This window comes from Marmota marmota, unplaced genomic scaffold, assembly GCF_001458135.2.
Source record: "Marmota marmota marmota unplaced genomic scaffold, marMar, whole genome shotgun sequence".
In the NCBI taxonomy this organism is placed as follows: Eukaryota; Metazoa; Chordata; class Mammalia; order Rodentia; family Sciuridae; genus Marmota; species Marmota marmota.
This window is the reverse complement of record NW_025999880.1, coordinates 13,477,900-13,493,607: the sequence shown is the minus strand read 5'-3', so window position 1 is coordinate 13,493,607 and position 15,708 is coordinate 13,477,900. Positions and strand designations below refer to the sequence as shown.

Here is a 15,708-nt window from a genome sequence, read left to right as displayed (position 1 = left end):
CTTGAAAAGGGGCAAGGCAACTAAAAACAAAATTTGAAATAAAACCTCAATTCATGATGATAGTTTAAAAAAATACAAATCATAACCTAGAAGGGTAACAGTGCAGTTGTTTTGTATCCTTTTTACCTTTGCCCCTTTGTCTTGTCCTTACTTGAGTGTATTTTTGTTGTAACAGATGGACAGTTTTGTCCAGGATAATGCTCACCTCTTTTTGCTGCTGGCAGTGGGTATTAGAACCTCCAGACTTTCTCTGGTAGAAGACAGGACTTAGGTTAGGGCTGAGGAAGGGCTGCTAGGGCTAATCCATTCATTCAAGTCAGAAGTAAGAGATCCTGGTGTGAGGCAGGGAGATAAGCTGTTCTTGGGTTGACTTCAGTCAGCAAAATGATTTTTCCATGTCTTACTCTTGTTAGGAAATGGATGTGGACCCACTGTTTCAAACTACTCCTTCCTAGATCTCACCATTGAAGCTATGAAAACAATTACAGAACTGAGGGGCAAAGTAGTGACCTGGAGTTATGCCTCCATGGCAGACTCACCCATTCTTCCTGGAAAAACTGAACAGTAATAGTCAGACACCTTGGTTACATTGAAGCCCTGCTTTCCTCAGGCTGATCTTGTCCATGATTTTATTACCCTCAGCTAAACCAGACCTTGCTTGCTGTGTTCAGGCTTGTGGTAAACTGCTGAAATAAGTGCCCTACCAAAAAAAAAAAAAAAGTCCCTACCACCTTCAAGACTCCTATCTTATCCTATGGGCTTTGACCAAGGACAACCTTAGACTGAATAAGAATTTAGGCACTACCTAGTGAACAGATGAAGAGCAAGAATTCTATTCCCATTATTGATGCTACCGATACACAAATACAAGTACTATCTGCCTTTCCAGAACCCATTTTCCCAGTCAGGTAGAAACAATGTGGCAGAACCCATGTACATGATTAAATCATCAGGAGTGGATGAGCCTTGTTTTCCTATCACTAATCCATCTGGTAAGTGAATTGAAAACTATGATTTGTCATTTTGCCAGTGTACCAAAAAATCACTACCTTTTCACCTTTTCTTACTCAGAAGTCAATCATCCTTGCCTCTGATTCCAACTTTGTAGTGGAGGACAGAACATTGTAAAGAGGATTATTTTCAAAGTCAGCTGGATAGAAGCCCTCATTTTCCTTGCTGAGTACATAAAAATACCAACACAGGTCTTAAAGCTGCTTCTTTTTCAACCTAACTTAAATTGCAAAATTGAGACAGGCTGTACATCACTCTTTACTCAATCCCTCTTTATTATTTCAACTAAGAAAGGAGTTAAACATTCTGACTTTTGTTTTAAACACAAGTTTGATTGAACAGTTGATTAAATCTCCCAATCCTCATTAGGGGCTGAAGCAGTAACTGAAAAAAAAAAGGGGCTAATGTCCCAGAGCCAGGCCTCCTGAGTTGTTCAGCTTGACCTTAGGCTATGTAAACAGCAAACAGGGCAGGTTTGGTCAAAGTCATCTAAGATTTAAAAATGTATCTGGGGGCCGAGCATGGTGGTACACACCTGTAATCCCAGAGACTTGGGAGGCTGAGGCTGCAGGATTGTACATTTGAGGGCAGCCTCAGCAATTTAGTGAGACCCTCAGCAACTTGGACCTTGTCTCAAAAATTAAGGAGGACTGGGAATGCAGCTCAATGGTCAAGTGCCTCTGGGATCAATCTCCAGCGCAAAAAAAGAAAAAAAAAAAACTGCCTTAATTACCACTCTGCTTGCCCCCACAGTGTAGGGCCTACAGTGCTTTTCATCCCAGCAAGATAGTTATCAGATTTTACTTGCTTTTAACAGTTACCAGTTTATTCAGTGGGAAGCTTACAAGACCACAATTAAGTTATCCATGAAAGAGATGATAGATAAACAGGAACTTTTGGAGAAAACTTCCCTGTTGCACAGAGCCAATCCAAGGTAATCCAGAGAGACTGGTAGCTGTCAATCTTGACATCTTAATTGCCAAATCTCTTTAATCCCACACCAAAACACTAGAATGCATCTGTTTGATTATAGCTTCCTATGCCAAAAGCCAAGACTCTTGTACCAGGTTGAATACTGGCTCAATAGTGATACTTGTACAGCCATGCATCACATAGATGACAGCCTTGCATATCTAACAGTCTATACCACATAGACTACATCTAGGTTGGGTAAGGATGCTCTATGATGTCCACACAACTAAGAAATCACCTAATGATATATTTTTCAGCGCACAGCCCATTATTAAGTGAGGAAAACCCTGAGCCTATCCTTTGTTTAGTCCCATCAGTTGTAAGTTTCAAGTGAGAGTATCCTCATGAGAAGATCCTATTTGCATATAAGATTAATCCTACTCCCTAGTTCAGGATCTGGAACTACCACTGAAAGCTAGATGTGGATTTCAGAGTTCCAGTTTTGAAATATTCTGGAGTAGCAAATTCATCTTATTTCCCATTTTACTATAAGAGAAATAACTGCTTTATAATACAGATTCCCAATGCCATAGACCATAAAGACGTACAGAGCACAAAATTTAAAAATCGAAGCTGAATATGGCCACCACAAAATTAAGTTCTGGAATATATTTTCTAAAAATAAAAATTCAGCTACTTCTAAAATTGGTGATCAAAACTTTCAAACAAACTGGGTGTGGTAATGCATGCCCGTAACTCAAGCAATTTGGGAGGCTGAGGTAAGTTCAAGACCTGTCTGGGTTAGCTAGACCCAGACACATCCCTTAACCCTCAAAGGGTTAGGGATGTGGGTCAATGGTAGTACACCCCTGAGTTCAGTCCCCTATGTCACAAAAGCAAACAAAACCTTTCAAACGACATTAATGAAGAAACTGAAACCATCACTTCTCAGTCCTGTCAGTTTTAAAAGGGTGTTTCTGTGGTTGTATTGTCCACTTAAAATACTAAATAGAAGCTCAACTGAAGAAACTACAGGAGCAAGATTTTTACTAGTAAGCTTTTCTAGTAGCAACCAAGGTAATAATATACCTCCTCCTCAGCTCCTGGACAAGAGTGGTCTATGATGGTGCAATATCATGAAAGCCAGCCAATGCACATTTCTACACTGCCCCAAGAAAGGTTTTCTGGAGAACATTCCCTAGAGCAGACAAGATCTCTTGTAGCTGAGCAAGGTGATGCACCACCTGTGATCCCAGCTACTCAGTAGGCTGAGGCAGGAGTATTGTAAATTCAAGCCCAGCCTTAGCAATTTAGCTAGACCCTGTTTCAAAATAAAAATTTTCTTAAATTGTCTTTTTATATTTATTTCTAACATTTTGGCCACAACTATCACTTAATAAGAATTATTCATCTTCACCTCAGCATTCACTGCATGCACATCAATTTTAATGTTTTTCCTGAAGAATGATATGGTTTTAAAAACAGGTCAGAAATGCCAGAAATGATGGTGAAGTTGAGTCCAAACAGCTAAAATTGAATAGCTGTCCATTGGATATGTATCAAGGCTGCAGTCTCTCTTCAGTACATCTGATGGTACAGAACAGATCCAGAAGCTGGGAGTGGTGGCACTATAATCACAACTACCAAGGAGGCAGAGGCTGGAGGATCATAAGTTTGAAGGACAACTCAGTGCAACCCTGTCTCAAAAAAGTGATGGGATGTAGCTCAGTGGCAGAGTACCCCTGGGTTCAGTTGCCTAGCCCAGCAAAACACACTCATACATCCATACGCAGAATGCCTCTACCCATCTTACCAAAACTCTCAGCAGCCACTGATTGCTGTGCTGTCACCTACAAGGACACACTCAGGCCTCTGAACAGAAAGGGTCTCCAGTTTCAAAAACTTAACTTACATCTCCCCCAAAACTTTCCTTAGGAGGCTGTTTGAAAAAAAAGTACCTACACATCAGTTTATTTGAAACCAATGCTTAGTACTGGTGAGCAAAGCTCAACTGTTACATTGATCTGATCTCAATGAAAACCCTACTCTCCCCAACCCAGGACCTCACACATGCTAGGTATGGTGTTCTACCACTGAGAAATTTCCTTTTTTAAAAATGACAAGAGTCCAGTCCCTTTTTGGCTGTAAAATTTTAGGCAGAAAATAACAGTAAGAAACAAATGATCATTCAATTCAATGCTCAAACACAGTGCTGGTTCCTGAAAATTTTGGAGGTGATTTTTAGAAAATGTCACACAATCTATTACATACCAGAGCCAGACCTAAACCTACCTCATAAAATCCATGTTTCCAAATATATCATAGTTTTTAAATGTTATCTGGTCAGAATGCTTAATAAATAAACTTTCAATAATGATAAAAAATGACAATTTTTACAATATCTGCAGCTCAATAAGTAGTTATTAAATAAATTAAAGCCCAGACATCAGATTTTCAGTATAGTGTTCAAGAAATAAAACCATCCAAGTGTGGAAGCCATCTCCAACAGGCTGATAAAAAGGCAAGAAAGGTTTGTGGTAAGACTTAATCAAGACAGAAATCAGGGATTATAAATCTATAGTTTTATTAAGACAAAAACTGACAGTGTGTATGAAGTTTACATTTAAAGAAAAATCTCACAGAAACCTAATACATGCCTAAAAAGATTTTACAATGTAGCTCTAGATGCAGGTCTAGATGATATCAAGAACTTTGATTTCATGATTCAAGACAGCATTTTGGGTATCAGTTAATTCAAAATATTTTTTTTCTTCAAAAAAAAAAAAAAAATTAAACAATGTGTTTAAAGTGAACCACTGCCCCAATATGAAAGCTAATCTCCTGAGACCAGGGCTTTTGAAACCACTCAACCTTTGAATTGACTAATGAAACTTGTGCTGTCAGTGACTGAACTCTGCCACTTATGGTTTCAGAGTTCAAAGTTTAAAAAGCAGAGGCTCCAACAGTTACCAACCAACCCGAGTGTGGGCCCTCCTCTTTCCCTACTCTTCCATTTCCTGTACCCCTTTGGCCCCTCCCCTAGTACTTTAGCCAGTGGCTTAAATGGACAAGCTGATTTTATTTATAAGTTCATAATTGGAAAAGAAAGGGTCTTTTTGTCTGATTGCAAGAATTAGCACCTCTAAGACAGAATAATCTGCCTGTGTATACTCTCCAATAAAAGACCTTCCCACCTCAGTCAGTTTCTATCTCCAGAATGGCAGCTTTGGTAACTTAGGAACTGGCTTAGTCCTTTGTGGGGAACAACATTAACTCAGGCAGGGAACACCTTGGCTTATAGGTTTCAGGCTTTCACAGCTTTTAAACAGTCTCTCACAGTCCTCATTTATGGTGCCAATGACTTTTTTTTTTTTTTTTTTTGAATAAGGTAAAATATTCTGGACATAGAACCAAATCATTAGTTACTCGTTCTTTCCATTGTTTCACCCAGTCAGGCCCCAAATTTTAAAGAAAATGATCTATGCATCTCCCTTCTTCCCTGCCTAATCCCTCCCACCCCAAATAATACACCAGTAACTACACACATGCTACGCTGTAAAAATGCAGAATTAACACTATTGGGAAGAAAGGCTGTGGGTTGTGGAGATGCTCTTTGAAGATCAACAGTATTTTTTGCCTTCCCACACACCCAATTCTGCAAATTTTGTCCTTCATAGAAGGCCCTTTGCTTTTCTCAATAAAGTGCAGAATGGGTTGCCTTGAAACACTTACCCCTTTCCCCTCCACTGGGATGGGTGTGCAAACTATACAGCTTGGAACGGCTTTAAAGCACTTGGGCTGCTGCAGGGCACAGAAACTAGACTGTTTCTTCAAAGGACATCTTCTCAAGCCACCTTTATGGTGTCAAGACAAGTAGAACTCCTTCCCTCCCCACTTAAACCCACAGTCACAGGCGACAGGGGCTGGTACTCAGAAGAGTTAATTCTTGTCATCTTTTTTATCATCATCCTCCGAGGGGTAGGAATGCCACGTCAGCCTTTCCTCATAGAAGGATATGACAACCTGTGGGCACTTGACATTGGCTTCCTTGGCAGGGACCAGGTCAGCCTCATCAGAGTTTTTCCTGCAGAACAAAGCACAGAGAGACTTTGAGACCAACTGCTGGTAGCCACTTAACTTGGAGATAGGGCTTTAAAAACATAAATTCCAGAAACAGGTTAAAGAAGGGTGAAAATGTGGTTCAAGCAGCATTTATTGGCAGCTATCAGTCAAGTGACATCAGAAATCCTCCCTTATTGAAAACCCTCTCTGGGGATTTGTCAAAAGCAAGGTCAACTGACTGAATCCATCACACTGAACCTCTATGAAAGGCCAAAAAAAGGTATGACTCTAGAATTTCTGAAGAAAGATGCTACTACATGTTCCAAAAGTCACATCTCATCAAATATGAGGCCACAGAGAGATCTTGGCTTTGAAACAGGATTTAATACCAATCTGGCATTTTCTTGCTTACTCATAATTATACTGTTTGACATTACCAAATGCTATCCATATACAACCTGCATGTGTTTTTTTTTTTTTAGTTGTAAATACCTTTATATTTATTTATTTATTTAGGTGCTAGGGATCGAACCCAGTGCCTCGAACGTGCCAGGCAAGCGCTCTTCCACTGAGCCACAACCCCAGCCCTGCAGGTGTCTTTAAACAGTGCTTCAACATGGGAGTTTAAAGAGAGGCTGTTGTGTAATTTTCTAATTTTTACAAATTTTAGAGTGTTTCAAAATTTGAAAATCACACACATTATATGGGAATTAGAAGTAAACTCTTATATTTTAGTCACTGGAAATATCCCAGGTAAGGAAGTAGCACAGGGCATGCAGCATATATATGATGGCATCTCTTACAAAGTACTACCCCAAACCTCCAGAAACCTAACAGGAAACTGGAGCCCACAGCCCCATGGAACCAGAGAAGAATAAGTTGATAAGGTAGGTTTTTTGATCAAAAGAATGAGAGGGAAATGGACTGTAACAGTATGGGTAATATGAAGCAAGCTGCCCTCTGCTGACAATGCCTTCTAAGGTAAAGTAAGTCACTTCACAGGCATATACATATTTGCAATTTTCATAGCTGGGCATGGTGGTGTACACCTGTAATCTCAACAACTAGGGACCTTGAGGCAGGAGGATCACAAGTTCGAGGCCAGCCTGGGCAAATTAGCAAGACTGTTTCTCAAAAATAAAAAGGTGCTAGGGATGTACCTCAGTGGTAGAATTCCCTTGGATTAAATCCCCAGCAGCATCCCTGCCATTTGCTGTTTTCAGAAATGAACAACTATCTCCACTGTCCAGGAAAATCACTTTATTTATTTTTTTTAGTACTAGGGATTGATCTTAGGGGCACTCAACCACTGAGCCACATCGCATGTGCCAACTGTTACTGGCATGAAAATCACTTTTTATGTTTTTTCCCCCCTCCTCTTTTTGGGAACCAAGGGTTGAACCCAGAGGTGATTCATCAGTTACAACCTTTTTTATTTTGTTTTCTGCAATTTTGCTAAATTGCTTAGGGCCTTGTTAAATTTCTGAGGCTAGTCTTGAATCTGTGATCCTCCCACCTCAGATTCCCCAATTGCTGGAATTACCACTGTTCCCAGATTTTCCAATACCAACCCCCCATTTTGTGGTGTTGGGGATAGAACCCAGGGCCTTTCCCATGCTAGGTAAGCAATTTCTCACTAAGTTACACCTCCACTCCCAGAAAAAAATCACTTTTTAAATTAAATTTGGTTTTATAATCAGCATCCAATTTTAACTGGTGGACACAGTAGTGTATCAACCAAAGAAAAAAATTCAATCTTAAGCAATATAGTGATAGTAGATTACTAAAACTCATGTAGAGAAAGTACATTCTAGCTAGACTTAACTCCTAATATCAAGTCTTTTTCCCCATAAACAACACCTGAGAATTGAACTTTTCCATTCTGGGTATGGTGGTGCACACCTGTAATCCCAGCAGCTTGGGGGGCAGAGTCCTGACTTGGAAGAATACAGTTCAAAGCCAGCCTCAGCAATTCAGCAGGCCCTAAGCAACTTAGCAAACCCTATCTCAAAAGAAAAAAAATAAAAAGGGCCGGGAATATAGCTCAGTAGTAGAGCACCCCTGGGTTCAATCCCCAGTACCAACAGGCTAGCAATAAAATCAGATAAAAACAGGGTTAGATTAATAAGCAACTAGGGGATGCACAAAAAGAAAATAGAGGATTAGTTGTGACATAGGCCTTTCTTTGGTGGTGTTAAAGGTAGGCCTCTCCAACCATCTTCTAAGGGAGAAGAACTGGTATGGATTGAATTTCAGAGGTGATAGGCACAAGGACAAAACCCTGAGAATGCTGCTTTTATTGACAAGGGTTTAGAATTATTCCCCAACAATTTTTTCCCCCTTTGGTGGTAAAGAATGAACCCAGAGTCTTACCAAGTCATACTTTCAGCCCTAACTTTTGTTTATTTATACACATACACACCCGTTGAAACTTCCACTGTAAACCTACATTGCTGGAATTACAGGCATGTGCCACTGCGCCCAGACTATTTTTGTATTTTAATAACAATGAATGAGATCCACTCTGGAGAAAAAAGTAGACATAAGCATTTTCAACCAGCAATAAAAAGAAAGGTTTCCCTTTGGGCAGAAAGTAGGAAAACTGTAGAGAATTTTGGGATTAAATATAGTTCTTAAGATTCCGAGTAACTTCATTAGTTGTTTCATGGAGTACAGTCATATACTGCATGATGATGTTTCAGTCGATGACAGACCACATATATATAAAGGTTGCCTCGTAAAATCATAGTGGTACATGGAAAAATTCTTATCATCTAGCGGCATAGTAGTGCATAACCCACTAGCCATGTATTTGTGGTGATACTGGTGTAAACAAACCCACGGTGCTGCCAGTCATGTAATATTTGGTAATAAATGATTGTGTTACATGTACTCCTATTTATAAAAAAAGTTTCCTGTAGAACAGTATGCCATGTCACATAGCTTTGTCTCTTGACTGCCTCAACAGGACATATCAAGTAACTAACCTGTTCCATCTAGGTTTGTGTAAGTATGCTCTATGATGGTTGCACAATAATGAAATTATCTAATGATCGAGTTCTTAGAACGTGTCCCTGTCGTTAAGTGACACATATCTGTATTACTACCACTAGTGTTTATATTTACAATTAAAAATAGCAGGTTATAGTACACCCAGTAATAGTAAAGGGGACTTGCTGACCCCTGCTGGCTAATTCTGGAATTTCAGAATCTACAGAGGAAGAAGCTACTCACAATGTCTGCCAACCTTAAAAAGTTTAACAGACACTGTGGTCCTATGGCCAGCCTGATCCTCATTAAGGAAGTGGAAGAGGGGGAGGATGGTCCTATCACATTTCATAATTCTTTCCTTTTAATTTTCAGAACCGATGTGATTCCTACCCAAAAGCTCTCTAGATTTTCTCCTATCTCCAAAAAACAAAACCAAAAACAAACCAAAAAACCAAAAACAAACCAAAAAACGAAACAACAAAACAACAACAAAAAAACAAAAACCAAAAAACCAAAAAAAACAAAAACCCCGCATAGATCTGAGAATCCTAAGGGCCCCTACCTGTAACTCATGAGTGTCCAGGATTGGCAGTCAGGCCGAGGGTCACTATCGAAGGACTATGCCATCTTAAAGATTTCACAACTGGGCGACTGGAATTTCGAAGGTCCAACTCTTTTCCTCTGGCATGGAACAGATGGGGAAAAGGAAAAAAACAACCACATAGAGCCACTGGCAGACTCACCATTTCATCAGGAACATGAGCTCTCCACTGGAGTCTGTAGCTCCAATAATCCGCTCCGGCTCCAAACCCCGGGCAAAGCCCCGTGGCTTTTCAGACTGTAAAAACCAGATGGGTAGAACAATTTTATCTATATGGAACTGTTATCCTGAATAAAGTCACTCCAGTATCTGTAAGTAATGTAATCACAGACTAACCCTGCACCCTTTCTTCTTTGTAGTACTGGGGGTTAAACTCAGGGGAATTCTACAACTGAGCTACACCCTCAGAGCCTTTTTTATTTTGAGACAGGGTTTTGCTAAACTGCCCAGGCTAGCCTTAAACTTGCCATTCATCTGCCTTGGGCTCCTGAATCTCTAGGATTAAGGGTGTGCACTTGCATGCTCAGCTTATAAACTCCTCTGTCAATATTTCACTAATACTTTGATTCCAAGCAACAACCTTTAAGAATCCTTTTTATTGAGGTTTGAAGTGCTTGCGGTCCTTCCATATGTGAAAAGGGATACACATAGTTGTAAAATAAATATTTACAACTATCTGCTCATCCTCAAAGGCATTTACTTTAAGGTGTTGAATAAGTCAAAATAACTACTTCAATCTTTAATGATCAAATACTGAAAAGCTATTCACAGGAATGAATTCACTTGCCTTTCTATTTGCCCCCAATAAATGCTACGAATATTGTTCCTGAATCATGGAGAAAAAGTTAAGAATAGATCGTGGGGCTTCACAAGAGTAAACCCAAACATTCTGCAAGCATTAGCATGTCTAAGATTTCAGAAGGACTGAGAAGAGATGTCTGCTAAAATTCAAGAGGGACAAGAAAAGTTAAAATTATCTATCTAGACTTTGGCTTGATAGAAGTATAAATTCTGGGATAGTGAAAATTTTTACTTCTAGCCTTACCTCTTCTTTTTTCTTCTTTGGTTTGCTCTCTTCTCCCTTATCTTCAGAATCCGAATCAGCTTTACGCTTGCCGCCCTCTGATTTATCTGTCTCATGTGCTGTTTTCTGTGACTGTAGAAACTCAGCAATGAGGTCGGGACAATCCAGGTTCTCTTCTGGCTCCCATGTATTGTCCTCACTGAAACCAGAAGGCAAAGAGAGTCATATTTTCTACTCAGAGTAACCAAAATCATATAAGGACAAGCACAAGAGGAGGACAGCAGGTGTCCTTGGAAAAGAATTTTCCTGGAGTGTGGGAGACTTTTCAGTATACTGAAAGCTTAGAAACTTGACCTCTTCAAAGATTATTTTTCTTTGCAAATGTGGACTGGCCTATAGCCACACACAGAACTGCTCCTCAGAAATCAATCTTACGCTGGGTGCAGTGGCACACACTGTAATCCCAGCAACTCAGGAGGTTGAGGCAGGAGGATCCCAAGTTTGAGGCCAGTCTCAGCAACTTATTAGCAAGGCCCTATGTGACTTAGTGAGACCCTGTCTCAAAATGGAAAAAAAAAAAAAGAGAGAAAAAAAGAAACCTCAATCTTGGATCACTTTGTGCAGCCCATAGGTTTATTGGGTTTATTCCTCATCAGACTATAAGCCACTGAGTCAAAACGTATCCATCACAGAATTAGTGGCAACAAATCACAAAACTCCTGACAAATAGCTGGTGACAAATTTACCTGTGTTAATGAAACTTACTCGGAGAAACCTTTCCACTTTAGGAGGTACTCCACTTTGCCCTTTACAACCCGACGATCGAGAACTTTTTCCACCACATATTCCTCTTCTTCTTCTTCTAGTACCTCCTCTACTTTCTTCTTATTTTGTTTTTTCCCCATAGCGCCCGCCAGCTTTCTGGTGTAAAGGGTGACGCTGCTAAAATGATAAAGAAAATAAAAAGGAAATCAGGACACTTGACTGAAGTTTTCTGATGTTTAGCTAGAATGTTAGCCCCATCTAATCTCATAGCAAAACTTCTTTAACTCTTGCACATCCATTTAAAACTTTTATACCCATTCTTTCTAATTTAGAACTCCTGATACCGCTTACCATAAAGCATGGTGTCTAAAACACTGTATTAAATTGAAAGTAAAGCAATCCTAAAAAATGGTGGTGCATGCCTGTAATCCCAGCAACCAGGAAGGCTAAGGCAGGAGGATCCCAAGCTCAAGGTCAGTCATGGAAACTTAATGAGAACTCTCTCAAAATGAAAAATACAAAGGGCTTAGAATGTAGCTCTGTGATAAAGAAACCCTGAGTTCAGTCCCCAGAACCAGGGTGTGGTGAGGAATTCATCCAGAGAATAGGAAAAAGTATGGGTGAGAAAATTATATATGTATAAGTTTGATGTATGTGTATTTTCCCCCCCTGGTACTGGAGATTGAACCCATGGGTGCTCTACCACTAATCTACATCCCCAGCCCCTTTTAGTTTTTGTTTTGAGGCAGTGTCTCATTAAGTTGCTGAGGCTGGCTTCAAATTTGTAGTCTTCCTGCCTCAGCCTTCTGAGTTGCTGGGATTACAGGATGTTCCATCATACCTGGCTGGCTGAATTCCTGTCATCATGATGCCAAATCTGAATTTTTACTGTGGGAAACAGCTTGTTCCTATTGGAATATCTATTTTATTTTTTTCTTTCCGTACATATAAATCAAACCCATTCTGTACTGTTAAAATACTCCTTTGAAAAGTGCCCTTATTCTTCATATTGTCTTTCCTGAATAATACCATAAAAATTCACAAGTTTATTAACTTATTCTATTTAATTTATCTCATCATATATTTCTAAAACTGAGGAACACAAAAATACCAGAATGACCATGAAATTCTTTAAGCTGGAGCAATGCAACAAATATACATGAGTGGCAAAGAAAGGTAACTATCACAAATATAATCTGAATTTATTCTTTTTTGAATACAAGTTGGGTAACATCTAAGATTTTTTTTTTTAGTGTTATAATTCTAGTTTCCTATAAATCTATTTTCTGGTGGGCTTAAAGCCTTTAACTACCAATTTGTGTCAGCAGATGGCGCTGTAAGATATCAATAAGACAAAAGTGGTCAAAAGTGGTCAAAATCTAGAACTGTATGGAAGTTGCCCAGAATCAAATATAAGAATTAAGAAGATGGTGGATAATCCAAGACAAGAAGAGGGATTATTACTCTGAATGAGTTGAAGATAATACGAAACTCCCCAACTAGAAAGGTGGGAGGAGGGAGGGAAAGAAATGAACTCCTAAAAACTTTTTAAAAAACTGGCATACACATACACACACACACTCACACACACACACACACTCACACATCATCTACACACAATAATCACACTTTTCATAAATATCAGGATCTTTATTATGAATCAGTTATACCATTTACTGATGTTCAAGTTTACATTCTTATGAGTTATTCCCATGTCAGCATCTTCGAACAATGCTTGACTTAAACAACAAACATTTGTTTGGCTACTAGAAAACTCCAGGCATTGTGCTGAATGCTAGAGATTCAAGAGAGTAAGAAATGGTTCCTGCCTACCTAAAACTTAATATCTGGTAAGAAAAAAATCAAATACTTTTTCAGAATAAACATATTCTGAATTCTTGTGGAGCGGCAAAAAATAATGTTTCTGGAGCCAGGGGAAATGGCCCATGCCTATAATTCCAGTGACTTGAGAGGCTAAAGCAGGAAGATCCCAAGTCTAAGGCCAGTCTTGGCAATGTAGAAGAAAGACTCTGTCTCAAAATAAAAGGGCTGGGGAGCTAGCTCAGCAGCACAATACCAATAGACTGAATCCCCAGTGGGTGGGTAGTGGTGGTGGTCAATGTTCTCTGAATGCTAGTTTGGAGGAAGTTATTTACACAGCAGTGTTTTCTCCCCCAAAACAAGCACCACTCCTTGTTTGCTTCTGTTCAGTCAGGTGAAGGGGAGTCTTTGGTTATAGTGCTAAGAAAAATAAACTGACAATCATCTTTAGATAACAAGACCTATTAAAATTCTCTATATTAGTTGCACTTGGAAACAGACAATTTTTTTTTTTATTAGATGGAGGGAAGCATGGGTTACGGAACATTCATAACCTCTTCCAAGGAGTTCAAGGCCAGCCCGGGCAACATAGTGGGAAGCCATCTCAAAAAGACAACAACACTCTTGACTTTCTTTGTTTTTTTCTTTTTTTTTTTTTTTTTTTTTTTTTTTTATATTTTATTTTTTAGTTTTTGGCGGATACAACATCGTTGTTTGTATGTGGTGCCGAGGATCGAACCCGGGTCTCACGCATTCCAGGGGAGCGCACTACCGCTTGAGCTACATCCCCAGTCCCCTCTTTGTTTTTTCTTAAGCTGTGGACACTCTGCCACACCCTGCCATGGAGCCACATCCCCAGATCTTTTTATTTTTTATTTTGAGAAAGAGTCTCACTAAGTGGCTTAGGGCCTCACTAAGTTGCTGGGGCTGACCCCAAACTTGTGATCCTCCTGCTTCAGCCTCCTCAGTCACTGATGTTACAGGTATGCACCACGGTGCCCAGCTCTCTTGAATTTCACCTTTACTCACTTATTTGCTCATTGTCCTAAGAGGAACTCAAGAAGAGGAAAAATGAAGAAAACAGACTCCCACTTCCTTCCAAGATTTCTTAACCAGCTCACTCCAGCACCTACCTCCAAAGAGTAAATTCCTTTACCAACAGTCATGTGGGCTTTTGGAAAGGAATAGAACCCACAAGTTCAACTAGCCATTGTTTAATTAGAAATTTAAGTATCTAAGTCAGGTGTAGAGGCATCAGCCTGTAATTCCAGAGACTAGGGAGGCCGAGGGAGGAGGATCACAAGTTTGAAGTCAGCCTCCCTAGTCTCTGGGATTACAGGCCTGTCTCAAAATAAAAAAAAATAAAGAGAGCTGGGAATGTAACTCAGGAGTTGAGCACCCTTGGGTTCAATATCCAATACTATCCACCACCACCAAAGGGAAAAAGAACAAAAAATTACAGGCACCCAGACCTCATTTCCAACCCACAGTATCAGAAAACAATAGGTGCACTTTTTTAAATATTTATTTTTTGTAGTTGTAGTTGGACACGATAACTTTATTTTATTTATTTATATGTGGTGCTGAGGATTGAACCCAGGGCCTTGCAGGTGCGAGGCGAGCGCTCTACCGCTAAGCCATAACCCCAGCCCTTGCATTTTGTTTAGAATTACATTGTTTTTGTTTTCTATCTACCTGTAAAATAAATAATATATATGTTCACATTCGATTATAAAAATACATAATACAGGAAATCAAAAGTTCCCTGGCCTGCTGGGAACAGTGGCACACAACTGTAATCCTAGTGGCTCAGGAGGCTGAGGCAGAAGGATCCTAAGTTAGAGGACAGTCTTAGCAATTTAGTGAGGCCCTAAGCAACTCAGCAGGACCCTGTCTCAAAATACAAAATAAGTGGGGTACTGGTGCACATCTGTAACACCAGTGGCTTGGATTGGGAGGTGGAAGCAGGAGGATCACAAGTTCAAAGCCAGCCCTAGCAATTTAGCAAGGCGCTAAACAACTCAGTGAGACCCTGTCTCTAATAAATTTCAAAATAGGGCTAGGGGTGTGACTCAGCAGCGGAGTGAGTGCCCCTGAGTTCAATGCCCGGTAAACCGCCTCCAAAAATAAGTAAATAAAAATTAAAAATAAAAACGGCTGGGGATGTGGCCCAGAGGTTAAGTCCCACTGGGTTCAATCCTTGGTGCACTCCCCCACCCCCCCACCCCCACCCCGCCAATTCCCTGGCCCATCAAACATCAAAGCATGTTTTTGTTTTTCTATAAACATAGCTACAAATGTGAAAACAGACATAACAATTCTTGAACTTGCCTTTTTATACATTGCAATGTATTGTTGACCTAGTTCCTTAAAATTTTCTATTTCAACTCTGTCATAATATACCATTTTATGGACAAAATATACAAAAAATACTTTTATTTACTTATATAACTTAGGATGTTGTCAATTTTTTAAAAAATATTTTTTAGTTGTAGATAGACACAATAGCTTTATTTTATTT

General features: G+C 39.6%; 1 protein-coding gene across 1 annotated transcript in view; it reads right to left on the bottom strand.

Moving 5' to 3' along the window:
• Positions 1–4,490: 4,490 nt before the first annotated feature.
• Cbx1 (chromobox 1) overlaps positions 4,491–15,708 on the bottom strand; it is a 19,092-nt gene continuing 7,874 nt past the window's right edge. The window contains exons 2-5 of the mRNA XM_015495534.2: positions 11,367–11,543; positions 10,623–10,800; positions 9,720–9,814; positions 4,491–6,007 (exon numbers count right to left, since the gene is read on the bottom strand). Of these exons, the coding sequence (XP_015351020.1) occupies positions 5,863–6,007; positions 9,720–9,814; positions 10,623–10,800; positions 11,367–11,506 (558 nt within the window). The 5' untranslated portion in view covers positions 11,507–11,543 and the 3' untranslated portion in view covers positions 4,491–5,862. The remainder of the gene's footprint in view (positions 6,008–9,719; positions 9,815–10,622; positions 10,801–11,366; positions 11,544–15,708) is intronic.